Source organism: Lagenorhynchus albirostris, chromosome 13, assembly GCF_949774975.1.
Source record: "Lagenorhynchus albirostris chromosome 13, mLagAlb1.1, whole genome shotgun sequence".
Lineage (NCBI taxonomy): Eukaryota > Metazoa > Chordata > Mammalia > Artiodactyla > Delphinidae > Lagenorhynchus > Lagenorhynchus albirostris.
Window position 1 is genome coordinate 58,136,455 of NC_083107.1, and position 27,133 is coordinate 58,163,587.

The 27,133-nt window shown below is 34.4% G+C and overlaps 1 protein-coding gene across 3 annotated transcripts in view; it reads left to right on the forward strand.

The window, feature by feature from the left end:
- The window catches only part of MAP4K3 (mitogen-activated protein kinase kinase kinase kinase 3), a 188,466-nt gene that overhangs the window by 142,600 nt on the left and 18,733 nt on the right, over nucleotides 1-27,133 (forward strand). For all 3 annotated transcript variants that reach the window (XM_060169878.1, XM_060169879.1, XM_060169880.1), the window contains 9 exons: nucleotides 6,262-6,320; nucleotides 11,962-12,000; nucleotides 12,249-12,302; nucleotides 14,773-14,815; nucleotides 16,025-16,184; nucleotides 17,051-17,163; nucleotides 20,185-20,226; nucleotides 22,525-22,609; nucleotides 24,011-24,090. In XM_060169878.1, the coding sequence (XP_060025861.1) occupies nucleotides 6,262-6,320; nucleotides 11,962-12,000; nucleotides 12,249-12,302; nucleotides 14,773-14,815; nucleotides 16,025-16,184; nucleotides 17,051-17,163; nucleotides 20,185-20,226; nucleotides 22,525-22,609; nucleotides 24,011-24,090 (675 nt within the window). The remainder of the gene's footprint in view (nucleotides 1-6,261; nucleotides 6,321-11,961; nucleotides 12,001-12,248; nucleotides 12,303-14,772; nucleotides 14,816-16,024; nucleotides 16,185-17,050; nucleotides 17,164-20,184; nucleotides 20,227-22,524; nucleotides 22,610-24,010; nucleotides 24,091-27,133) is intronic.

A 27,133-nucleotide genomic window follows, 5' to 3' on the forward strand; every position in this document is an offset into this window, starting at 1 on the left:
ATTTATAAAATCAACCTTAAAAAGCCCACTTTTAATGATAAAAGCTAACACTTACCTAGAAGTTTTTTTAAACCAGGCTTTATATTCTAAACACTTTAACTATGTTAAATTTTAATCCTTGTTTTACAAATAAGGGGATTTAAAGTGCATAGAAGCTGAAATCGACTTTAACCACCCAACTAAATAATAGTGGAGCTGGGGTTTGACCTAAGCACCCTGGCTCAACAATTCCACCTAAACCACTATTGCCTCTACCCAACAATGGCAATATTTTTTTCCCACTAATACTGGTCTTGTGCTCATGCTCTCTCTCTTTTTAATCAACATATATGTTCCATAGTTATTTTTTTATTGTAGTAAAGTATGCATAACATAAAATGTACCATTGTAACCATTTTTAAGTGTACAGTCCAGTGGCATTAAGTACATTCATATTGTTGTGCAACCATCACCACTGTTGATCTGCAGAACGTTTTCATCTTCTCATGCTGCAACTCCTTACCCATTATACAATAACTCCCATTCTGCCATTCTATTTTCTGTCTCTGAATTTTTCTGTACTCTAGGTACCTCATGTAAGTGGAATCATACATTATTTGTCATTTTGTGACAAATAATGTCAGTGACTGGCTCACTTCACTTGGCATAATGTCATAACATCTTCAAGATTCATCCATGTTGTAGCATGTGTCAAAATTTCTTAAGCCTGAATAATATTTCATTATATGTATAACCACATGTTGTTTATCCATTCATCCATCAACGGACACTATTGTGAATAATGCATCTGTGAACCTAGATATACAAGTATCTGTCAAGTTTCTGCTTTTAGTTCTTTTGGGTATATAACTAGAAGGGGAATTGCTGGATCATATGATAATTCTATGCTTGATTTTGGGAGGAATTACCATACGGTTTTCCATAGCCGCTGCATCATTTTACAGTTCCCACCAGCAATGCACAAGGGTTCCAATTTCTCCACATCCTCTTTGACGCTTGCTATTTTCTGGTGTGTGTGTATGTGTATATTATTGAAGTATAGTTGATTTACAATATTCCATTAGTTTCAGATGTATAGCATAGTGATTCAGGGTTTTTTTTAAGATTATGTTCCATTATAGGTTATTATAAGATACTGGGTATAATTCCCTGTGCTATATAGCAAATCCTTTTTGCTTATCTATTTTATGTGCAGTAGTTTGTTATTCCCATACTCCTAACTTTTTTCTCCCCCTTCCCTCTCCCTTTTGGTAAGCATAAGTTTATTTTCTGTGTTTGTGAGCCTGTTTCTGTTTTGTAAATAGATTCATTTGTATTATTTTTTAGATTCTACATATAAGTGATATCATATGATATTTGTCTTTGTCTGATTTATTTCACCAAGCATAACATTCTCTAGGCCCATCCACGTTGCTGGAAATGGCAATGTTACATTCTTTTTTATGGTTGAGTAATATTCCACTGTGTGTATATACCACATCTTCTGTTGATGGGCACCTGGGTTGCTTCCATGTCTTGGCTATTGTAAATAGTGCTTCTATGAACATTGAAGTGCATGTGTCTTTTCAAATTAGTGTTTTTGTTTTTTGATGTGAAGTGTCCATAATTATTTCAGTCTCCTACTTTCATAGTTCTAAAACCTTAGCACTGTGAACAGGATTTCAACTCTTAAATACTTACTGCTGGCCACTGGAAACCTGATGGACCCAAAATGTCTGGCTGTCATCTTAGTAGACAATTGGCACCAAGATGACAGCCCTAAATCTTTTGGGACCAAAAGAAACATTTACCCCCTTAAAGACCTTGCTGCCTAAAACTTCCATGTCATCAGTGCTTTCTGATTGTTTTAAGTGCTAAGGGTATTCATCTTATGATTTTTGTAAATGAATTTAGAATCATTACTATAGTAAAGGTTTTTTTTTTAATCAGGCAATCATAATATATGAAACCAGAGAAACAGAGCTTGAATTTTAACATTGTTAGTGAGTAGAAAGGTCTTTAAATTTTGAAAGATGCCTGAGTTAAAAAAGCAAAGAAAAAAACTCAGCAAAATTCCATAATAATAAGAGTTTTGCCCATAACCATAAGAATGGATATAGCCGGTCTACAAGATGCTGTCTTTACATTAAAAGGTATTACACATCTGTTCAGCTGCTGCTAATTTTTTCTAATTTTCCTAGTTCTACTAGGCATTTTGGCCCATATACCAGTGAAGAATATATTGAAAGGTAAGAACAGTTGACCCTTAAACAACAGGGGGATTAGGGACACCAGCAGTTGAAAATCCGAGTATAACTTTATAGTTGGCCTTCCTGTGACTCTGCATCTTTGGATTCAACCAACAGCAGATCACGTGATATTGTAGTATGTATTTATTGAAAAAATCAGCATATAAGTGGACTCATACAGTTTAAACCCATGTTGTTCCAGGGTCAACTGTATATGTAAAGCACTATGTTAATTACTGTGGAGGAACATAAGTAGTGACATAATCATTGCTCTGAAGAAACTTACAGTATTCCTGAAAAAGTAAGAATAAAGTATTTAGGTTATAATTAAAAACATGTCCAAAAGATATACCCAATTTATCATTATCAGTAACCATAACAGAAGTACTACAAGATTACCCCTGAATTAGGTCAGAATTGAATAAAGTCTATAAATAAAGTTAAATTTATTCTGGAAAAGAAACATCAACTTTGTTAATTTTAAATCTGTTAAACTATTACTTACTATAAAATTTATGTTGTATGGTCACTTTTCTTACCTATTATATATGAAGCAATCTCTAGGGAAAACTCACCTTCATAATTGCACAATTACAGGACATTTTCTAGAGTATCAAGACTAACCTGCTTCAACTGTACTTCAGTAAAATTTAAAAAGAAAAAAAAAAAACTAACCTGCTGATATTCATTTCCAGCCTTGCTATACAAAAGTCATGTTTATTCACTTTGAGTCCCCTTAAGTATTCTGCTTTTATTAGTCAGAACACTGCTTGTTCAGTTAGTGTTCTGACCCTACTTGCTTTTCTTTTTAAGAAATAAGAATTAGCGAGGGTTTAGTCTCTTTTTACTTCTGTAAATTATCTACCACATTAAAAGGTGTCTCCTAACACCTTACTTGTGTGCCATATTTTCTCATTTTTTTGATGAGAAAAAATTCTGCTATTCTCTTTTTTCTTGGTTAAAACATATTGTTAAAGTATTTTTTCTTTAGTGTTTTTGTAGCCAACTGTAACAATTCTTTTGACTTCCTGCTGTTTTCTCATCAGGTATAGATAGACTTTGTAATCTCCAGATGGGTTTTAAAAAAAAAACAATAATAAGATTTTCTTGGTCATGTATTTTTCTTTTCCAGTGTTCCACGCCACATCCTCTGTTCTTTTTCAGCTCTTGCTGGGACCATGTCTTCTTAGAGGCTCTATCCGAGTTCACAAGTACTCCTCTATTCATTAAAACACTGAAGTTAGGACTTTCTGACCCCAAAAGATATTTTAATTGGGCTTAGGTTGACCATCTTAAATTTTTTGCTGAGTGTTCAATTTGAATCTGTACTGGGCTATTGCATGTTGCCATCCATGTTGTTACTGCTTTGACTTTGTGTAGTTAAACACTGTCATTCATTAATAAGTTGATGCCTGATTTATGCTACTAAATTTTTTATGTCTATCCTGGCATGTTCAAATGTATTCTTATTTAGCTTATAAAGAATGGCCATGTTTTACCATCATTTTATAGAGTTATTTTGAGTGCTTTTCCAAGCATAACTTTGGTAGCATTTTTCTATTACAGAATAGCGTCCAAGTCCCTTTGGAAAGCATTTTAGATCAGTCTTTCTTAGACTACCCTAAAGATATATAAATGACTACTAACTTTGCCCAAGTTTCCCTTTTCTTCCTTTCCTTTTTATTTATTCTCATTTTTCTTGTCTGATTTGCTGTCTGAATTCCTGCCATATAATAAGTGCTTAGTAAATAATAGTTGAATTAAATGAGATTAACTACTTATTAGAAGGACTTAGTGCAATCCTTTTCCTTGATGACATGCCTAGCACATGGGTTTTGTTTTTGTTTTCTTTCCCTATGGATGCTAAAACATAACTTGATTTACGGAGAAGGAATTAATAAAGACTGAAACCCTTTCAGTTTTAGCTTTCCTGGTAGGGCTTAACACATGCCACATTTAATCATCAGACCTGGATCTTTCAGCAACTTCTCCCCATCCTGAATGTTATTCTGTATGTGAATTTACAGTCCATTTTCTATTAAAATATTTCATTAGTTATTTCAGATTCTTCTCTTACCTTCCTAAATATATCAGTTGATTTTTTTTAAATTATTATCATCAACCTGGTAACTGTCATGTAACAGATGAGCTAGCTATTCTTAGGACATATCTATATTTATATAACACAAGCCATGGCCACTCTGCACAAATTACGCTTTTGAAAGCTGTCATTTGATTAAAGGCTTAGCAGATTATATTGGCTAAAGAGGTTGCTGGTCTGGTAGAAGGGCCCAGTTATGCACAGCTGAAGAAAATGAAGTTGAATTCAGAAAGGTATTCATTGAGATTAGTACTTTTCTTTACTAAATACCAAAGCTTAAAGTCTCCTATATAAAGTCATGACCACTTAAATAGTGCAGCATAATAACTGTGTGGCAGTCTTACGATAATAGCAATTTCATCCTATTAAGATGAAATTAAGATTAAGATCTATCATTACAAATTAAAGAGAACAGGTATCCGAATTTCATTAGAATTTTATGTGATACCAGTGTGACAGTTCACTAATCTTTTTTGTTTATGATGTGTTATCTCTTCTGTCACTGGTAAGAACATATATTATTATGCATGGAAGAACACAATTATTGAAGAAGACAAAATTTGAGCCTTGTCTAAACCAGGCTTTTGGCTTTTGGCTTTTAACTTTTCACTTAAATGTGATGTATTGCTTAGAAGTCTTGTATTTCTAGGCTTAGTATTTGTGTGATCTATAATTATCTATGTATATCTTAATGAGGCTGAAGTGTTAGTTATCTGTTTACAGTAAAATAAACAAATGGCATTTGAACACACATTTTCTTAGGGCCTAATTAGTGTGTGCCAGGTACGATGCTAGCCCCTAGGCTGTGGGGAAAAAAGATGGATTTAACAATTTTCCTTTGTTTGAGGAGCTTATAGCCTGGCTACTATTTTTATAAACTTGTAAATAAGTTAATTAAAAGTCAGTGTAAACGCTAGAGGAGAACTATGTGTTAAATGCCGTGGAGTCGCGAAGAAGGTTACACCTATCTTCCTGGACAGTCTTGGAAGGCTGCTCCAAGAAGGTAACTTTTGCATTAAGTCCTCATTGTGCATCTGGCAGTATCTTGTAAAACTAGATAGCGCTTTAAGTACACTATATTCTAATGAAAATAAAATTCATTTAAAATGTTAAATATTCCCCCTTAATCATTAAAACGGTGCTTGAAATACAGTGGGAGAAAACGAAACTGTATTTTCCGTGGTTGTTGGAAATCATTTTTTTTCCTCAAGAAGGCATTTCAGTTGAGCACATAGATTGTTAGTTCCTTTGAATTTCAGTTCTTAACTCTACAACCTGCAGCGTTCAGTGGAAATGTTTAAATAGTTGAAGAACTGCCTTAATAATATTCGTTTGAAGTTTTGCTACTTAACTCTTTAAAAAAATATTTAAAGTCCTTAAATTTAGTTTATAATCTTGTGCAATTTCACATGTATAATTCACTTTGAAAGACCACCTTCTTTTTAACCTTTAAAAAATTATTACCTGCATGAAGCAGTAGTAGAAATATGTGAATGTGTATATATACATAATTATTGCAGATTTTATATACAAAGTCAAACCAAGATTTTTGTTGCTTGTTCTCTTCTGTAATCATTTTTGCTTCATTATAGCTTGAGCATAAATACTTTTTTCAGCTTTTTTCATTCCAAAAACTGATTTTTAAAAATGTTAATTACAGTAGCAATAACCATAAATGAAACTTGCATATGGTGTTCAAACAAGTTCCCAGGAAAATTTTGGTAACTTAAATAATAAAAATATATAAATTAAGACTACAAACTTCTGAAATCTTTTATTGTTGGAAGTCCTACCTTGCTTTCTTTTTAAGAACATATAGCAATACAGATTTATTTGAAGTCTGGGGTTTCTCTTTTAAAGACAATATGCGTTAGTGTATCATGATTTGCGATACACTACTATTTTGCTGAATATTTTATTCTGTACTATTAGGATCTACAACTAGAATATGGACAAGGACACCAAAGTAGTTACTTTTTAGGTGCAAACAAGTAAGTAAAATTCTTTTAAAATTAAATTGAAATTTAAGAATACTTAAATTGCCTTAAAATATGTTATATATTAATTGTATTTTAAATATTTACAGTAGTAAATTGTACTAGTCTGGTAGATATATTTTATAATATGCTTTTAACTTTTCTTTATTACTACCTTGCTAATCATCTACTCAATAATTGTCATAATGGGGAGAGTCACCTTAAATTTTTTGTATCAAGCTACTTTGTAGACCTTACCTGTTAGAGAAAGTAAGTACATTCCAACTAAAGATGAGTATATGTTTCAGCAATTTATTTCTTTTATTTGCAAAGTTGACCTGTTTATTACTTACAAAACTTGCTTTGGTACATCTCCCAGATGTGTTGGCCTATGAAAACAGATGGAAATATTCACACTCTTTAAAAATCTTTGTCTTAACTTTTTAGCTGTCAAGAGTCTTTTAAAAAGTAGATAGCCATTAAAATATGTCTAAAGGTTTAAAAGTTATTTATTTTATGCAAGAAATAAATCCAGCGGTTGTTTAAGGTCTGCAGTATACCAGGCACTGTCTAGGTGGTGCAGCACGGTGGTGAAAAGGCAGCTTACAAGGTGTAACAATTTAATATGTTCGTAGGCCTGAATTAGCAAGATATGGGGACAGGACTCTGCTCTTCCCCGTAGAGTCTCATTTCCTGAGTTCATGGATGAACTATCATTATAAAAGCTAATTTATAGGGAAATATTTAAATTGCCAAAATCTCCCAGCTATGTAGATATTATTTCAATAATCAGAACTACTTAAAATTTCCAAATATAATTTCAGTGACATTAGAGGGTTGAGACATATTATATACCCATATTTTAGTTAAAATATGTTAATATCTTAAGTTAAGCAGGTGACTAAAAGACAAGCAACTCAGATTTAGAGATAATAACGCAAAATCATGTTTCTTTTTTTATAAACGAAATGTTTAAATACTCTTTTCTTAACCCAGAAACGGCTTTGAATGACAAGCTAGAGAAATGCATTAGTTTTGATTTTGCTGAACTTCAGTTAAATAACATGAAGTTTTTGTTTTTGTTTTAAACCTTATGTTTACTAAAATGGAAAATAAGTCTAAAATTTCCCTGGTTGAAAAATGAAATTTTATCAAAATAGTAACATTTGCTGTTTATAGTTTGTCTTGATTTGTTGATGGGCAACAAAGGAAAGTTTGTCTCATAATGGGTTAGCAAATAAATTCTGACGTGTTTTTCTGTTATTTTGTCTAAATTTCAGGTCACTAGTTTTAAGGATCTTGTTAGCAAAGTTTGATGTATTTTTAAGAGACGGTATAATTTTGAAAAATATTTCATTTACTTTGGTTTATTTTAAATATATTTTTATATTATATACTTGCAAAAATACCCCCAAAATGGCCTATCATTAAATGCTTTTCTAGATTCCTTAGTCCCCATTGTCTGATTTTTTGATTGTTAGACATTTTCATATTATATAGTTACTTTGGCTAGGTAAATGTTAATAATTTCCCCAACCTTCATTTTTTGATTAATTGGATCCCTGCTTAAGGAACTTTATTCTATATAACGAATCACTGGCAAGGTAGGTTGCCCCAAAGTTTGCCCTTTGGCTGTGTTTCGTGTACAGGTATATACATACATGTGACATGAGCATGGATGTAGCACTTCTCTTACTGTACTGCTATGTCTGCTTTATTCTTGTGACTAGGCAGTGTTTTAAAACTCACAGGATTTCCTGCTTTCTCCATAGGTGATCAGGCAGACAGATTTCCATTTATGGGTTTCTGCCTATTCCAGACCACGCAGGAACTAAGTTTGTTTGTTTTTTTAACAGAATGCATATGTGTTTTGACTTACTGGGTTGTTTTCTTTTGAATTGTTATTATTGGGGTCAACTTTTCTGACTATTTAAACCAACAAAATACTATTTTTAAAAGAAAACTAAATTATTTCTGATTTTGTTTTTAATGTAGAGCAAAAGTTCTAAAAATAAATTCTTTTCTAAAGACTTAAATAATAGTGAAAAGAAATTCCTGGCATAATTAAGTATAGTAGTAGTAAATGCCAGATCCAGAGTCAGAACTGTCTCTTGCTATAAACTGTGTAACTTGGAGAAATTTACCTCAATTTTCTCTAATAAATGGGGATTATAATAGTACCTGCCTCATAGTATACTAAGGGTGAAATGGAATAATCATTGTAAAGCATTTAGCACATTTAGGGTTTAATACACATTAGTTGCCCTTATTTGTAGTGTTTACTCAGTAAATGTTGATTGTAAGAGCAAGTGAATATGAGAGAATAAAATTGCTTTCTGGTTTTAAAGAAATAGGGAAGTTTTTTGGTTTGTTCTCAAATCTAATCAGGGCAGTACTTACAGATTGTTTTGAGTCAGTTAGGCAATTTTGAATGGTTCTAGTAACCAGCAGCTAATTCAAAGATGCCAAACACTTTGGTGGTGGTTTTTGACTTCTCTCCCTATCGGTTTCTTCACTTTATCAGTTAAATCTATGATCTATGTTTGCATGTTTTTCCATTTTTAACCTCTTCATCCAGATTTTCTGGTCATTTTCAGTTGACTTAGTAGTTCAGTATGAGGGCATCATTTTTGTTTTGTTTTATTCATTACTTTCTCAGAATTCCATAATAGAGGAATCCAAGTAGACCAGTGAATAGTGACATTATTTATTATGTCACATCCAGTATTGGTGATTAAATCAGTATCACATTTTTCTCCGATGCTCTCAAGATATGGTATAAATGAACCTTTATGCAAATTAGCCATATTTCATTTTCTCTTTTATAAAGGCTGAAAAGCAAATCATATTTTCTACTTTTCATTAAGACTTCATGAATTCTGTAACTTTATTAACAAAATATCTTAACACATAGTAGGAAATTTACAAGTAAATGAATTTAAAAATATACATGAGTCCCTAGCCTTAGGATAGCTGCTTTTTCATGTTCTCTTATTCTTACAGAACGTATACTCCCAGGAAGATAATGTTTTAAAAAGTGGAATGCCATATAAGTCCAACTAAATATGGTAAACTGAAAATAAACTACATTTAAATTCTCCTCTTAATTATTTTCAAATGCTAATATTCTCTACTGGAAAAAGAAATGGCTCAAAAAATATTGTCACATGCTTAAGAAAAAGTTTGTTTTCACATCTTCTAAGATGATGTGAAAGCCCACTGTACAGTTCAGAGATATTACATTTAATTTGGTAAAATAATTTAAAGCAGTGCTTCCGAAATTTTTAGTCTCAGGATCCCTTTATGGTCTTAAAAATTATTAAGGATTCCAATGAGCTTTTGGTTATATCACTTATAAATATCAATATTTATAGTACTGGAAATTTAAACTGAAAACTTTTCAAAACATTTATTTATTTCAAATAGTAATATACTCATTCCATGTTATCATAAAAAAATTTGTGTGTATTAAAAAATTCCTCATCTTTAAGAAGCAGTTCAGGGACTTCCCTGGTGATCCAGTGGTTAAGACTTCACCTTCCAATGCAGGGGGTGTGGGTTCGATCCCTGGTCAGGAGCTAAGATCTCACATGCCTCGTTGCCAAAAAACCAAAACATAAAACAGAAACAGTATTGTAACAAATTCAATGAAGACTTTAAAAATGGTCCACGTCAAAAAAGTCTTTAAAAAAAAAAAGAACCAATTCAAATGCCACCTCTTAATGGTACCCTCTTTGCAACACCACTTTGTTCCTCTCATGAGACTTAGAAGCAGCTTTAGATATGTCAGTATAATACAGCAAACGTTTTGTTGAGGACCACAAATAATATTTTTTATGAAGAATAGCTGTTTTTTTCCTGAAACAAAATAATATTAGTAAGAAAGGTGGCATTGTTTTATATTCTTTGCAGATCTCCTTAACGTCTGGCTTAATAGAAAACAGCTGGATTCTCATATCTGTTACTAATCTGTTATGATATCATACATCTCATAGTCTCCAGAAAACTCCAGCGTTTCATTCTCAATGAAATAGTAAGAGTGAAAAAAGAAAGAAAAAGAGTGAATTAAGAGTAAAAAAAAAAAAAAAAAGTGCTTTAGGTTATGAAAATAGTTTTTTTACCTTGCAGACCTCTTACCGGACCCTAAAGGACCCCCAGGATCCCCAGACCGTGCTTTGAGAATTGCTGGTTTAGAGAGATGTTGCTTAGTTGATAATAATAAAGAGAACACTAATTGAGTACTTACTGTGCTCTGAAATACTATTCAAAGAAATAATTAATTGTATCTGCAGATAAACATTTTGACATAGGTACTATTGTAATTCCCATTTTGCTTAGGAAAATCAGAGTAACTTATCGAAGGCCACATAGCTTACAGTGGCAGAGGCAGGATTCAGATTCAGGCTGTCTTTGCTTCACAACCTGTCATCATTTTGCTATACTGCCTCTAGGTAGAAGTCCTGTCTTCTTAGAGCTAGTCCTTGAAGAGCTTTGTGAATAGGTAATACATTTGACTGAAGTACCTTAATTTTTTTATCTGCAAAATAGGATTTGCAATTAGTTTATGGTTTTCCTGTCATTCACAAGTCCAGATTTAAAACTTTGTCACGTTTTAATACTTAAATTATTAAACTATCCTAATTAAAACATTTGATGGCTAAAGTCTATTCTATTAATTATATATACCAGCTAACCATACCTTTCAGTTTCTCTGGTTTGATGCTTTGATAATTCTGAGGGCAGTTTTTTCCACTATATATAGGAAGGGGAAATGATTAGAGGAGAGTAAATTTTCTGCTGAATCACTTTCACCACAGTAATCTGTCAGTAACCGTATTTCTATCTCGTTAGCTTTAAAAAGGCTATTGAGTTTCTGATGCTTGAAGAGTATAATATAGGAGGTATGTTGCCTGAATTTGCAGTGAAAAGAAGTAAGGGAACTTCAGGAATGCCGTGAGTTCTCTCTTACGTTCCTGAATATCAAAGTTTTATAAATTGCTCCTAATGATAAAATCCTCGCACCTGGTCTGATACAGGCTTAGTCTCCCAAAAGTGTAAATGTGTTTGCCAGTACACCACTGGAGAACAGATACTTCAGGTAAGTGAGTGTCTTCTGTGAAAGCAAAGTGCTACTACATTCATGTATTCACATCACATGCATGCATGCTTTTGCAGAGATCCAACACGTTGAGTTTCATTTTGTAGGATTGCCTGAGAGCATGATGTTTTTTTAAAGTGTGTCACCTTTCTTACATTAAGAAAAAGAAAATATAATTTCAGGTGTCAGGTAAAATATTCCAGGTAAAATTTAAATCCTGGAAACCCCTGACTATGACCCTGCAATTATTGTTTTGTCAGTCCCAGTTGTGACATTTCATGGTGGGTTGTCCTTTGTCTGAATTGGTATTTTTCAATAAACACTTGGATTTATTTTGTTCATTTAAAATACATGTATAAAGACATTAGCAACAGAAAATAGATACCTCATTAAATATAACCTGATGTTTTATGGTATAGCGATGATCGTTACAGCAAGTTTTTAGTGAATAGTAAAAAAGTGTTTTAAATTTATAGATAAGGTTAAAGTGATGAAAAATTATACTTAGTATTTCTTTGCTTTATTCACATTATTTTTAATTTTTATTTTTCTCCTAAGGAGTCTTCTGAAGTCTGTTGAAGAAGAATTACATCAGCGGTAACTTTAATTTTTAATTAAGCTTAAAATACTTTGTTACAGATGAGTAAAGTCCTTTACCCCCTTCTCTATCATGTAGCCTAAGATTGTGTTGTTGTTGTTGTTTTAATATCCTGAATCCTGTAAAGACATAGAAATAAAATTCTGTCCTACAGTAGCCCTTCCTGCATTTTCTAAAATTTCTTCTTAAGCTGTTTTGGTGGTAAAGTCCATTTGGTAACAGTGGAATTATCCTTCTTTATCCTTAGAGGGCATGTGGCACATTTAGAAGATGATGAAGGGGATGATGATGAATCTAAACAGTAAGTTCTGTTTCCATTTTTGGTAAAAGAAAAAGTGTCATTTGACCTGATTTAGTAAATCTGGCAGCTTAATATTGAAGTAATTTTAATATCATTAATAATATAGTATCATGGGTTGTACCACAGTTTCTTTCCTTTTCTCTGTTCTAATTGTATTAGTCGGTTCGGGCATCCTTAACAAAATACCATAGACTGGTTTTTATTTCTCATGGTCTGGAGGCTGGGCTGCTGGACAGTTTAGTTCCTGGTGAGAGCTCTCTTCCAGGCTTGCAGGTGGCTGCCTTCTCAGTATGTCCTCAGATGGACTTTGCTCAGTGTGTACATGCAAAGAGAGAAATCTCTCTCCCTCTTTTTATAAGGCCACCAGTCCTGTCTGATTAGGACCTCATTCTTATGACCTCAGTTAACCTTAATTACCTCCCAGAAGCACTATCTCCAAATACAATCACATTTCACTGTAAGCAGTCAGAAAGAACCAAGCCTCTCCTTCAGCACTTGGCTTAGAAATCTCCTCAGCTAACTATCCGATTTCATCCCTTGCAGATTTTCCTTCCACAAAACACTAGAACATGAACACAATTCATCCAAGTTCTCTGCCACTTTATAACAATGATTACCTTTCCTCCAGTTTCCAATAACTCGTTCATCATTTCCATCTTGAGACCTCACCAGAATGGCCTTTAATATCCATTAAAGGACATTCTGTTAATGACTATTTGTGTATTCTCTAAGAAGATGGAAGCTTTCTCACCGGCTCTCCTCTTTTCTCATTGACCTCTTGCTCTTAACGTCTATACTTCTAGCATGTACCCCCAAACTCTTCCAGCCTTTACCTATTACCCAATTCCATAACTGCTTCCACATTTTTATGTATTTATTACAATAGCACCCCACTTCTTAGTACCAAAATATGTCTTAGCTCAGGCTGCCATAACAAAATATCATGGACTGAGTGGCTTGAACAACAGAGATTTGTCACAGTTCTGGAGGCTGGGATGTCCAAGATAAGGTGCCCGCAGATTTAGTTCCCGGTGAGGGCCCTCATCCTGGCTTGTAGGCAGCTGCCTTCTTGCTGTGTCTTCACATGGCCTTTTCTCAGTCTGTGCACAGGGAGACAGAGAGAGATCGAGATCGAGATCTCTTCCTCTTCTTATAAAGCCACCAATTCTGTTGGATTCACTCCCCACCCATATGATCTCATTTAACCTCAGTTACCTCCTAGAAGCCCTGTGTCCTAATACAAGCACATTGGAGGTTAGGGTTTCAACCTACAAATTTTGAGTGGACACAATTCAGTCCATAGCACAAGTTGATAAAAAAAGAACTTTGAAAAACATTTACAAAGACAGTAAAACATATCCTGTAGTTTAATGTTATAAATTAGTCAGTAATAGCTGTAATTATTACTACAGCTACAAAGAGTCTTACTATATAGTTGATTAAATTTCATCTGATATGTTTCAAATAAATAATTTGGATATAAATGTATTTTTGAGGGGAGAATATTTTCACTTACGTAATTATTAATATTTAGTCCTTTTAGTTTTGGGGGTTTTGTTTTTTGTTTTTTGTTTGTTTTTAAAGAAAGATGCAGTTTCATGGTAGAGTGACAGAAACACCTGAGAAGCATCTGGGGCATTGATTTTCCTTTCTACCTCACCACTCTGTGACCTTGAATCAGGTCACTTAACCTCTCTGGGCCTCAGTCTCCTCATCTGAGAGTATATGCGCCATAATCTTTTAATTTTTAGTACTTCTAAAACTCCAGTTCTGAGTTGTAAGGAATCTTAGCTTCAACCAAAAAATTCTGCCAGTAATTTCATAGAGTATGTATATAGCTTTTGATGAGCTTCATCAGAGATATTCCATATCTAACAGTAAAAATGAAGCTTACATTGTAATATATTTTTATATCATTTTGCTATTTTTCCTTAAACCAACTGTTGCTTGTGTTTTTATATTATTTACCTTTCAATTGATATAAATTGGAATTGTGGCTGTCTTTTCCAGTTTTAATTACTAAAATAATATTTGAAAACAAGAAAGCATATCTAGGGCTTCCCTGGTGGCGCAGTGGTTGAGAGTCCGCCTGCCAATGCAGGGGACACGGGTTCGTGCCCCGGTCCGGGAAGATCCCACATGCCACGGAGCAGCTGGGCCCGTGAGCCATGGCCACTGAGCCTGTGCGTCCAGAGCCTGTGCTCCGCAATGGGAGAGGCCACAACAGTGAGAGGCCTGCGTACCGCAAAAAAAAAAAAGGGAAGCATATCTACTCAGTTACTTTTGAATAATACTTCATTTAGCATAACTTGAACATTTCACAAAGTATTTTGAAAATCGCTCATAACCTTAGAAAAAGAAACTTGTTTATACAAAATTTTCTTCCATATCTTTAAAAAATAATCATATTTTAGTAATGATTTGTTTGTAAAATGACGAGTTCTGATTCTAAGTGTTTATGTTTTTATAGTTCAACCATGAAAGCAAAAGTTCCACCTCCTTTGCCACCAAAGGTAAGCAGATTTGTTTCTCGGTTTGAATTGTGTATGTGTGTCTGCCACTTTAATACTGTATTAATACTTACTCTGTGGCTTATTTAAACTTGGGATCCACAAAGAAAAGTCATGAAGAAGTTACTAATCATGATATAAGTAGACAATTGTGATTGTTTTTGTTTGTCTTTTTTAAATCATCCAACTTGTCATTTGGTGTTTATTCTAAATAATAAGTTCCAGAAATTTGTACATGAAAATGATTAAATTAATGGATTAGTATTTCACTTGGGTTAGAAAACTCATACTTTTAATAAGATTTTTTTCTTCAAAATCTATAATCTACTAGCAACTGATTAAGTTCATATGCATAGCAAATTCTAATTATAAAATGGACTGTTTATAAAATGAGTTGTAAGGTTTGAAATCAATTATAAATTGATTTATAAATGAGAATTGGAGTCTGACCAGTCTAGATATCCAATGTATTACTATATTTTGTTTTTATTTTACTTTTAAGAAAATCACGATTCACCCAGGTAAATAGGACTGTTCTTGCTTGTTCAGTTTTACGTTAGCAGAAATACAGAGATCTGAATTTCAAAGAGATAAGTGCTGAGCAGTCTTCCTAATAAGGGACACATTATAAGAATTTATAAATTCTCCAAACCTTCAGCTGACTGAAGGTTTTTCCATTGTCTGCACAGAGTTCCCCAGGTATCCCATATTGCTGAGTTAGTATTCTCTCATTTGATAAAATTTTAATTGGCATCTTCTTCTGCCCCCTGTCTGAAAGATTAAGCATTAACATAAAAGATAATGAGTCACCTTAAAGAGACAGTTTAGATTAGCCTTGTAAGGAGCTGAACTTTGATTAGCCTGAATGTTTAAAATAAAAGGAGACTCATCTAAATTGGGGATCGTAAAGACCAGAATATTTTTATTTGGCAAGTCTAAGTGGGCAGGCTTGTGCGGAATTAATAGAAACAGGTCTTTTTTTTTCCTGAGAAAATATTTTAGGTGTACATTTTTAGGATATATATTAAGATTACCTGAACCAGATAGTTGAATAATCCAATAAGAGTTGAAACTCAACTAGTAAACACAGTTTGCAAGCCTCTGATATATAATAATATTTACTTCAGGGCAGATATTCAGTATTTTTCATGTTTAATGAAACACGAATAATTTCATGTTTAATCATTGGTCTCCTTTTCTGTATTATTTCAGCCTAAGTCCATATTCATACCACAGGAAACTCATTCTACTGAGGATGATAATCAAGGAACAATCAAGAGATGTCCCACGTCAGAGAGCCCAGCAAAGCCCTCCCAAGTTCCACCTAGGCCACCGCCTCCCAGGTTACCTCCACAGAAGCCTGTTGCTTTAGGTAATGGGGGAAGGGAAGGTGAAATAAGAATGTTGCCAGGTTTTCATAATGTGTGAAATAAATGGAGGGACTCCTTTTAAGAGATTATTTGAAATTCCTTTGTGGAAGGGAGAAGGAAGGCAATGGCTCTAGAGATGTTTTCTGCTTTTTGCTTCATGGTTTGAAGTGTTTTTATGACAGGATTACCTATGACCCAGTCTGGGATATTTTGCCTTTTCTTTCTCATTTCATATCTAGCCTTCCCTCTTTTGGAGAATCATTTGTACCCAATTCGTTATATATCTAGAGTGTGGCAACAAAAGAAATTAAACTCTGAACCAACAAGGAAAATGTGTTTGGTCCTAGGCTACTACTGTTTTAGAAAAAGAAGAGGATACTTTGCCTGACTCCTTTATTTTATTTCATTTAATCATTTTTAGAAAAATGATTGTCAGTATTTGCTAGGTATTTGCCTCCAAAGTAATACTAGAAGGTACTGTTTTAATACTGTAAAGTGTCTTGTGTGTTATGCAAAAGAAGCAATTAAAAAAAGAGCAACTAATGTTTCTTGGATAACAGACTATAAATTGCCCCTTTCCTGAAAGTACTTATGTATTCAGTATTTCTTTTCTTTTTAACACAAATATATGTACTTAGATACAGCCTGAATTTTAATTTGCATATGTGAAAGAAATAGATATAAAGGAAGAAGAACATATATATAAAAGACTTTTTACAGTAGTAAATATTCTGATAGGGTAATCCCAAATGAAGGCTGAAACTGTCCCAGAGATAATATTTTTTGTTTCCTACTTGATAATCTTCTGAATGAAAATTTTCATAAAAATTAATCCTTTTCTAATATATTTAAATATATCTTACTGAAGGAAATGGAGTGAGCTCCTTCCAGTTAAACGGTGAACGAGACGGTTCATTATATCAACAACAGAATGACCACAGAGGCACAAACCTTGCGAGGAAAGAAAAGAAAGATGTACCAGTAGGTATTTATATTCATAAGCTCTACTTATATGTGTTTCCTTTTTCACTATTAAATTAGTTTTGCAGTTATAATTGATGGAACTCTAGCAATTATATAGTTTAAATTTGTATGTTTATATTTTAATATATGAATTATAATGATAATAGATTGTTTAAATCTTGAAAAAAATGACTTCGCTATGGTAAACGTGAATGAAAGCTTTCTACTCTTCAAATTATTTAGGCCAATTTGTTATATTGCATATTATAAAATGTGACCTCTGCATACAGATAAACACTTAGTATTCTTATGATTGTTGAGAAAATATTATTCTTGTTGATTAGAATGATTCTTATACATTGCTTTTACAGTCTAATGAACTTACTGAAGGAAGGACATGGACAGATAAGGAAAGCCATAGCTTCTACCTCAGGACAAATTTCTGTTACATAATTTGTGATATTACTACTCTTACTCAAATAAAATAGCTAACAAGGAAGAAAAATTAAGATTATTTTCTAGTAGATATAAGATATCACTTTAGGAAAGGTGAAGTTAGCCTTACCAGCTATTCCTGTTACAAATGTTAGATAAAACACTATGACATAACTACTAAAACATAAATAGAATTTATCAGGGAGATTAAAAATTGTTAACATTTGTAAAGAATTTACTCTTAATCATCAGGCAACATTTGTCCATCATCATAGAACTTAAAACAAAACAAAAAAAAATCCTTAAAATTCCCAATTCAGCGGTTGCCAACAAGATCACAAGACAGTATTTTGGGGGAAGTTTTTGTGTATAATGACATTGGTTATTTTTCTAGAAATTTACAGGACATATGGTTATGTGCATACAGCTATATTTTGTGCACTAAGCACATTGCTAGAGGCTTTTGTTCTGTATCTTTCATAAGATTTCACTATAGATATGACATACCATTTTTTATAATTCAGTTAAAGCACTTGACTGGGGTTATGCATTGTAATTTGTGAAACTTAAGACATTTTTAACAAAAGTGAAATGTCCTGTAGGAATAATAGGATTTATGAAGTCTGTCCAACTGAGTAGTGCCTTTTTGCTTTCATCAGTTTAAATTTTAGCAGCCCTGCTAATGTAGTAGTATAAAAATGCAGCCTAATGATTTTGCAACACAGTATAATAACCTTTGAGAGATGAATACATTTTTTAATTTATGCACTTTTAATTCACTTTTTCTATTACCTTATTTTATCAGGATAAGGAACTAGTAATTAAACTAACAGTCTCAATAATTCTGAAATAAATATGTCATGACTGTATCAGGATAAACAGTATCCCTGGTATATTGAAACATGATTACAGTTTGTGCAGCTTCTTGAAATTATTTACAGCCAATTCTGTCGGTACTTAAGTTAAATCTGACAGAACATTCAGAGCTCCCTAATTAAAAATGATGTTTTGCTAAAATAGATGATATGTGATAAAAAATAAGTACATAAATCATTTGCAAAATGGAAAAAAATGATCAGAAATTGATGGCAGTATTAGGCTGTACATCCTCATAAACATATCTACAAAGTAAAATTTCATAGTCTTAATTTTAGAAATGTCTAAAAGTTACTCATGTAAGTAGTACTACACAGAATATTTCATTTGTATCATGTATATGAAATCAATTAACAGTAGCTTTTTAATTTTGGTCTCATTTAAACAATTCTGATTTATATGAGATTGAGAAAAAATTATAATGTCATTCCTTAAAACGCTGTTAAGATTAACCTCAAAAGAAACCTAGACTTTCATTAAATTTACGTTTAAATTATAATCTCTCCCAAGGAGATTCCTTCTCCAGGGATAAATCATATACCCCAGGAATGTAGCCCCTTGGAGAAATTTCTGGTACTGTTGAGAATATTGTAATAGATGAGCGATGTGCTGTTTTTCCTCTCCTTAAATTATCAGTATACTATGACCAATGATTCATGCATTTGAGTCCATCAAAATTTAAAACTTCACTTGACAAAACACTCTGTAAACAAGGTTAACATAATGTGCAGACTAGGAGAAAACATTTGTAATATATATATAACAGATAAAGTATTTAAGTCTAGATATATAAGGAGCTCCAACAAATAGATAAGAAAAAGGTAACTCAGTTAAAAAAAAAAAAAAAAAGGGGGGCGGGGGTGGGAAGAATTCACAGAAGAGGAAAAACTGTTTTTTAAAAAGATTCTCAACCTTCCTAGCAATCAGTGGCATGCAAGTTAACGAGAAACACAGGAGAAAACATTTTTTACTCCTGTAAAAACTGTTATCAGTTTGAGAACATTAAGTGTCTGTGAGACCATAAGGAACCAGGACTCTCGTACATTGCTGGTGGGAGCGATATGAAGTGGGCACTTGGAAAGGCAGTTTGGCAGTCAGTGTCCACTAAAATGTAAAGGTACAGACCCCGTATTCCAGAAGTTTCACTTCTCACAACATATCCTTAAAAAAAACATTCACACATGTAGTAAGGTATGTGCAAGGGTGATCATTTCCACATTGTTGTTATAGTAAAAATTTGAAAATAATTTTAAATATCCAATAACAATTAGGGAATTGCTAAATAAAGTATGTTATATTCATACTGTGCTGCAGTTAAAGCAAATGAGTCAATGTACTTATGCTGTCCAAGACCCAATGTTAAGGCAAAGAACAAGTTGATAAACAGTGAATAACTGTTTATGTTCTAAAACACACACAAAAACAGTATTTCTGTGGGGACATGTATATAAATATGTGCAAAAAGGTCTGGAAGGATACACAAATACATGAGTACATATAATTGCCTAGAGAAAAGTTTGGAAGGATACACAATAAACCATTTTGGGGGGGCAGGTACTAGGAATAAGTGGAGTGTGAAAGGATTATAGGGGACTTCAGTATTATCTATAATGTTTTATTTGACCAAGAGAATGTATTCATGTATTTTATTCTGATACATGTGTTTGAAATACAGTACTGATATACCAAACAACAAGAAGTATAATCATGCATGTGTTCTTTTTCTAGAAGCCTATTAGTAACGGCCTACCCCCAACACCTAAAGTGCATGTAAGTATAAATACCAAATAGGTTAAGTTCTCAAACTAAATACAATGACAAATAATTGCTTGAATGTGTACCTTTGGTTGGATTTTTTTGCCTGTTTGAAAGAATCCATTATTATTGAAAAAAACTAAAAGATTGCTAATTTACATATTAATTGATTATATCTGAAAAGTAACTTTTCAAAAGAAAATTATGATAAATTATACATTTTAAAAAGCTGCTGTATTCAAAAATTATTAATATTTTCTTTGCACATATTTTTGAAGGAATGTGAAAAATGCACAGTTATCAAAAACATAGAATTTTAGAACTAGAGGGAACATTGAAGGAGCATCTGGCCCAAACTCTATTTTTTGCCCATGAATGAAACTGAGATCCAAAGATCTTAGTCACCAAGATCACAAAACAGCACCCAACTCTAACCAGACCTAGAACTAGAACGTAAATGTCCTATGTTATAGTCCTTGTAGGTTTTTTATATCTATATATACCATGCTGTCCTTTTTAGGATTAAAATGATATTAACTCAATGTAATTTTAGGTTAGTATGGATAGAACTACATTTTCGCTGATACAAATCTCTAATCTAAAACCTTATGTAATACTAGTTTAGACAATGTCCATAATTTTTCTGGTTTTTAACCTCCCAACTCTACTATTTAGCCTTTTTACTTTTTAACTCTACCTTTTAATTAGTATAAAGATCTAAATAATCATACCTCATTTTACAAAAAGAAGTTTTGAGTCCTGAGGCTAGAGATTTATATATACAATAGGGATGAGATTTCTTGTTGGGCTACAAGATGAAATTCCTTTATCAGGTATACAGTTGACAGGGAAGAGCTGATAACTATGGACCAACTATACAAACTAGCTTTAGGTTGGGACTGGTTTGATTGTTTTGTACCTCATTTTGTCATTTGGATTTTTAAGGGGTTTAGCAATACCTTAATATGTGAATTTTGGTACCTATCTTAAAGGATAATTATCAGGGTTAGTTAAGTGATATAATTTCTGCCCTACACCATAAAAACATTTTTTATTGGTCTCCTACCCCCTGGTGGTATTGCCAGGCTATTGTTCTTTTCTGGGGACTAAAATCTTAAAAATACTGGTTGGGGGGCTTCCCTGGTGGCGCAGTGGTTGAGAATCTGCCTGCTAACGCAGGGGACACGGGTTCGAGCCCTGGTCTGGAAGGATCCCACATGTCGTGGAGCAACTAGGCCTGTGAGGCACAACTACTGAGCCTGTGCGTCTGGAGCCTGTGCTCCGCAACGAGAGGCCGAGATAGTGAGAGGCCCGCGCACCGCGATGAAGAGTGGCCCCCGCTTGCCACAACTAGAGAAAGCCCTCGCACAGAAACGAAGACCCAACACAGCAAAAATAAATTAATTAATTAATAAACTCCTACCCCCAACATCTTCAAAAAAAAAAAAAAATACTGGTTGGTAGGTTTCTGTGAGTAAAAAGGAAATCTTAAGATTTAATATTTTGATTATTTTGTGTTAATATTTTTAATCCACTGTAGTCAACAGTAATCGCTCACAGTATTATCTCCCTGTTGGTAAAGAAAACATTCCTGCTCTAAAATGATGCATGATGCTGTCCTTACCACATATTTCTGTATTCTTTTTTCCCCAAGTTTTTGTTTGTAAAAGTAATTAAATGGGTAAGCTTTCTTGTATTTTTTTATTCTAACCAGAACAATAATTTCAAAATTAACATCTTACTCTTTGAATATCAAAAAACATTCAAATGAGTGATATTATTTTTCACTATAAGGTATTTATTATCTGAAAGGTTTGTAAATAAGCTTGATAAATAAATATTAACATCAAAAACTAAAGCTTTTTGTTGAATCCTTCCAGGGAAAATAATCAGATTGCTCAACTTTTTTTAAAAGTACATCTGTGTTTTGAGATTAAAGTCCGTATATGAATTTCAAATTAACCATACCTTTTCCACTTTGTAATATTAAATTCAGTGCTTAGTGCTATTTTTAGGCTCATGAAACCAAGTAAGAAAATTTTCACCTTTGTAGAGATTATGATTTCCTTCTTACCAGAGAATATTGTATTACTCTTAATGTGGGACATGTAAGTAATTCTTCTGTAAGCAATTATTGTGCAGAATTAGTTGCTATTACTGCTTTGTTTATTTGAGAAGATAGGAAGAATAAAATGATTCTTCTAAGTAAAATCTTATATCATCTGACAGTTGTGCCTGAAACCTTTGTGAAACCACTGTAAGGCAATGACTAGGACTCGTTAGATTTATTTGGTTATTTTTTGTTTTTTCCAGATGGGTGCATGTTTTTCAAAGGTTTTTAATGGATGTCCCTTGAAAATTCACTGTGCAACATCATGGATAAACCCAGACACAAGAGGTAGTACTATATATTTTTATCTGTTATCTTTCTGATTGTTTAGTGTTTTCATGAGACCAGGAAAGCACTCAGTTTTAATCACTTTCTGCATACCTTTCTGCAGAAAATTTTGTTACAATTTAAAAAGAAATGTTTTTAAGGTAAATATGTTTCTCTATGTTATTAGCAGTGTTTGAGGTGACACATGGTATTAAAATTTCACTGTGTAGTCACCATATCGATATACTGAAACCATATACTCTGTGCCATCTGTCTTTATAAAGATACACGTAGAGATATGTACAAAGGTATGGTCTCTCCTTCTCTCTCTCTCTGTCTCTCTCTCACTCACACACACACACAGAGGTATTCTTACTAAATCTTTCAAAAATCCAAGCTGTAGGTACTTTTATTTCACAGGTGAAGAAAATGACACTCAAGAGAGGTTCATTGGGCTTCCCTGGTGGCACAGTGGCTGAGAGTCCGCCTGCTGATGCAGGGGACACGGGTTCGTGCCCTGGTCTGGGAAGGTCCCACATGCCGCGGAGTGGCTGGGCCCGTGAGCCATGGCTGCTGAGCCTGCGCGTCCGGAGCCTGTGCTCTGCAATGGGAGAGGCCACGGCAGTAAGAGGCCCGCGCACCGCAAAAAAAAAAAAAGAGAGAGAGGTTCATTGTTTCACAGCCAATCGGTAGTAGAGCTGCAGTTTGATCCCGGTTCAGTCCTGTCTGACCACAAAGCTTATGCCTTTAATCTCCCAGTACTAATCCTAAATACTGTGCATTATAGGAATGTTCTTGGCATTCTAAGTTGTTCTCAGGATACTTCAGTTTAGCCTGGAGAAGTTCTTCACCTGCTGTTTTATATTATCATAAAAACTGATCAAACAGAACCATGGCCAAACTTCTGATATCTTCTAGAAGATATTGAGTACCCTAGCAAGTGTCCCAGTTTTAGTTAACTTTTTAAATAGGCTGTAGTCAGATCTTGGTTTTTCTGATGTCATGTTTATAATAATAGCCCATCTGCAAAAATACTTTGCGTCTGTATCAGCTGGTCTTGATTTGCATTCTGTATGTCAGTTGCACGTGATCCCCTCCAAGAGGGAATTTAGAAAAGTTGCTGCAGATTCTCTGCCAGTCCTTAGCACCCTCTGATGAGTGAGGAGTCCTAGCATGCCATTCTTCAAAACCTCTTTTCATAAAATTTTCTTCACTGCTTTGAGGCTAATATTTGCATATAACTCAATTCCTTGAGCTAGAGTTTCTAACTACTTATTTGCATTAAAATAAAAAATACTGCTTACAGACCACAGTAATTCTTTTTTCATATATTAATACATATATACTTAATTTTAGATTATATAAATTCTTTTAAAGAGTATTTTATATATCAAAATCAGTGGATTACTTTTGTCATTTCAGATCAGTACTTGATATTTGGTGCTGAAGAAGGGATTTATACCTTGAATCTCAATGAACTTCATGAAACATCAATGGAACAGGTATGTTATTTTGTATTTTTCCTTTTTTTTTTAATTCTTAAGTTATTGTACACAGACACTAAACAAGAAATGTTTCAGTGCTATGATTTGTTGCCTCTTTTGTTCGTAAAACCTTCCTAGAGCATATTTTATTCACCAGGTGCTAAAGACACACAAGATTAGTCCTCACCTTTAAGTAGCTCATGATCTAATAGATGAAACAAACATGTAAACCAATAACTGCAACACACTTCGAGTTAGATGTCACAGTAGGAGTGAGTACAAAGTATAAGCCACAGAGGTGGGTATCGCTAGCACCTCCTGTGGGGAGATGAGAAGGAGAGAGACGTTTAAGATGGACCATAAATGATGATGAGTAGAAGGTTAGAGGATAAACATGAAAGAGCATGGCAAGCATGGGGAACTATGAATGGATAATTCGATTGGAGTATAGAATGAGTGTAGAATAGTAACAATAAATGAAGGTGGATGGGTAGGCGGGTGCCAAACCCCAGAGCTTTGTGTAACATGCTGATGATCAGATCTGTGTTTTAGAAATATCTGTTTGCATTGTGGTGAGAGGTGAGACTAGAGATTATAGTTAAACGGTAAAGAAGTGTTTAGTCAGAGCAGAAGTGGAGAGGACAGAGGGGGAAAAATGGGGTTTGGAATTGTATGGGGACATTTTTGATTGTCACAATGACTTAGAGGAAGCTTTTGGCATCTAGTACCCAGAGACCAGAACTGCTAAACAACCTACCCACAAAAATGATGATAATGATGATGGTATTAATAGCCAATACCTGTATAAATCTTATTACATGCCAGGTACTGTTTTTAAATGCTATTAATCTTCACAGTGACTCTTAGAAGTAGATACCATTATTATGCTCATTTCAGATGAGAAATCTGAGGCTCAGAAAGTAGCTTTTCAGAGATCCCACAGCTGTTAAGTGGCTGAACTGGGATATGGACCCAGGCGAGCTGGCTCCAGAGTCCATGTCCTTAAATACTTCACCATACTGCCTCTCCCACTTGTATCACTTCTATAGAGAAACACAGGACTTAGAGAATTAAAGAGCTAGAATTGGCCAGACTGAATGACCAGTTCAACAAGGAGGTTAAGAAGTCTAGGTTGGGGCTTCCCTGGTGGCACAGTGGTTGAGAGTCCGCCTGCTGATGCAGGGGACGTGGGTTCGTGCCCTGGTCCAGGAGGATCCCGCATGCCGCGGAGCGGCTGGGCCTGTGGGCCATGGCCGCTGAGCCTGCGCGTCCCAAGCCTGTGCTCCACAGCGGGAGAGGCCACAACAGTGGCCACGTACCGCAAAAAAAAAAAAAAAAAAAAAGAATGGAAGAAGTCTAGGTTGACTTCAGTTTTCCAACTTGAGTGACTGGATGAGTGACAGTACAACTTGGCAGGATGTGGTATACAGAAGGAGAGGTCAGTTTGAAGGGAATAATGATGCATTCAGTTTGGTAACGTTGAGTTTTGGGTGCCTGTGAGATGTATGACTAATTCTCCATTATTAATATAAATCGATTACAAATAAAATAGAAAAATCCGTAAGTAATGATAATTTCTTCAAAACTAAACATTTCCATCTTTTCTCATCACAACATTTTTTTTTTTTTTTTTTTTTTTTTTTTGCGGTTTGCGGGCCTCTCACTGTTGTGGCCTCTCCCATTGCGGAGCACAGGCTCCGGACGCACAGGCTCAGCAGCCATGGCTCACGGGCACAGCCGCTCCACGGCATGTGGGATTTTCCTGGACCGGGGCACGAACCCGCGTCCCCTGCATCGGCAGGCGGACTCTCAACCACTGCGCCACCAGGGAAGCCCATCACAACGTTTTTTAAACAGATTTTCTAACAAGATCCTTAACTGATATACTTACTCTAAATCTTAATCTGGAAGGAGGTATACAGTGAAGTGGCTGAAAAACACATATGAACTAGGGAAAAAAGAAAAGGATCTTGTTATTTATAATAATTAGTAAATAACAGTCAAAAGTGGTAAAATTTTTTGGATATAATAAGATACCTAAAAATCATAGTACTGGTAACAATATTAATTGTAAGGAACAAGACCAATGTCATGTTTACATGGGGTAAGCATTTATCAACCTAATTTAAAGGGCTGTTAAGTGAAGGTACCTTCAACCCCCCCCCCATTCCCACTCTGCAGTAACTCCCCTTCTTAGGTGCTTTAGCATTTGAAATTACATTATTACGGTAATATTTTCTGAGCTAAACATGCCCATCAAGGTGAATGTTTTCCCTCCCAGAGGAAGCCTATAAGAGTAGAGAACACGTATGTGTGAGATCTTAAGTTTTTCCATCTTCCTGTGAAATTGATTATTAGGCTGGTTTTCTCTGTACTCTAAGGAAAGAAACTGGGTGGCATGAGTCAGCTAGATAGGGGAAGATGCTGAAAGGTGAGAAAATGACACAGAACAGGGTCTTGATTTACAAATCTTTTTCTGCTGTTATTATTTATAGCTAGCATTTATGGAGTGCTCAATGTACGCCAGTCTTCTAAGCATCTTACACCTACAAGGAACATCGTGTTCACTCACCGCCGCAACAGTGTTGGGATAGGAGCTCCATTTTACAAATAAGAACACTGACACACAGAAATAAGTCAGTTATCCAAGGTCACAGAGTCAATGAGAAAGCAGCTGTCTAAATCTAGGCAAAATGCAGAACCTACTCTTCCTTTTTTTTTTTTTAAATAAATTTGTTTATTTATTTTGGGCTGTGTTGGGTCTTTGTTGCTGCACGTGGACTTTCTTTCGTTGCAGCGAGCGGGGGCTACTCTTCGTTGCGTTGCACAGGCTTCTCATTGCGGTGGCTTCTCTTGTTGTGGAGCACGGGCTCTAGGTGCGCAGGCTTCAGTAGTTGTGGCGCATGGGCTCAGTAGTTGTGGCTCGTGGGCTCTAGAGCACAGGCTCCGTAGTTGTGGCTCACAGGCTTAGCTGCTCCGCGGCATGTGGGATCTTCTCGGACCAGGGCTCGAACCTGTGTCCTCTGCATTGGCAGGTGGATTCTTAACCACTGTGCCACCA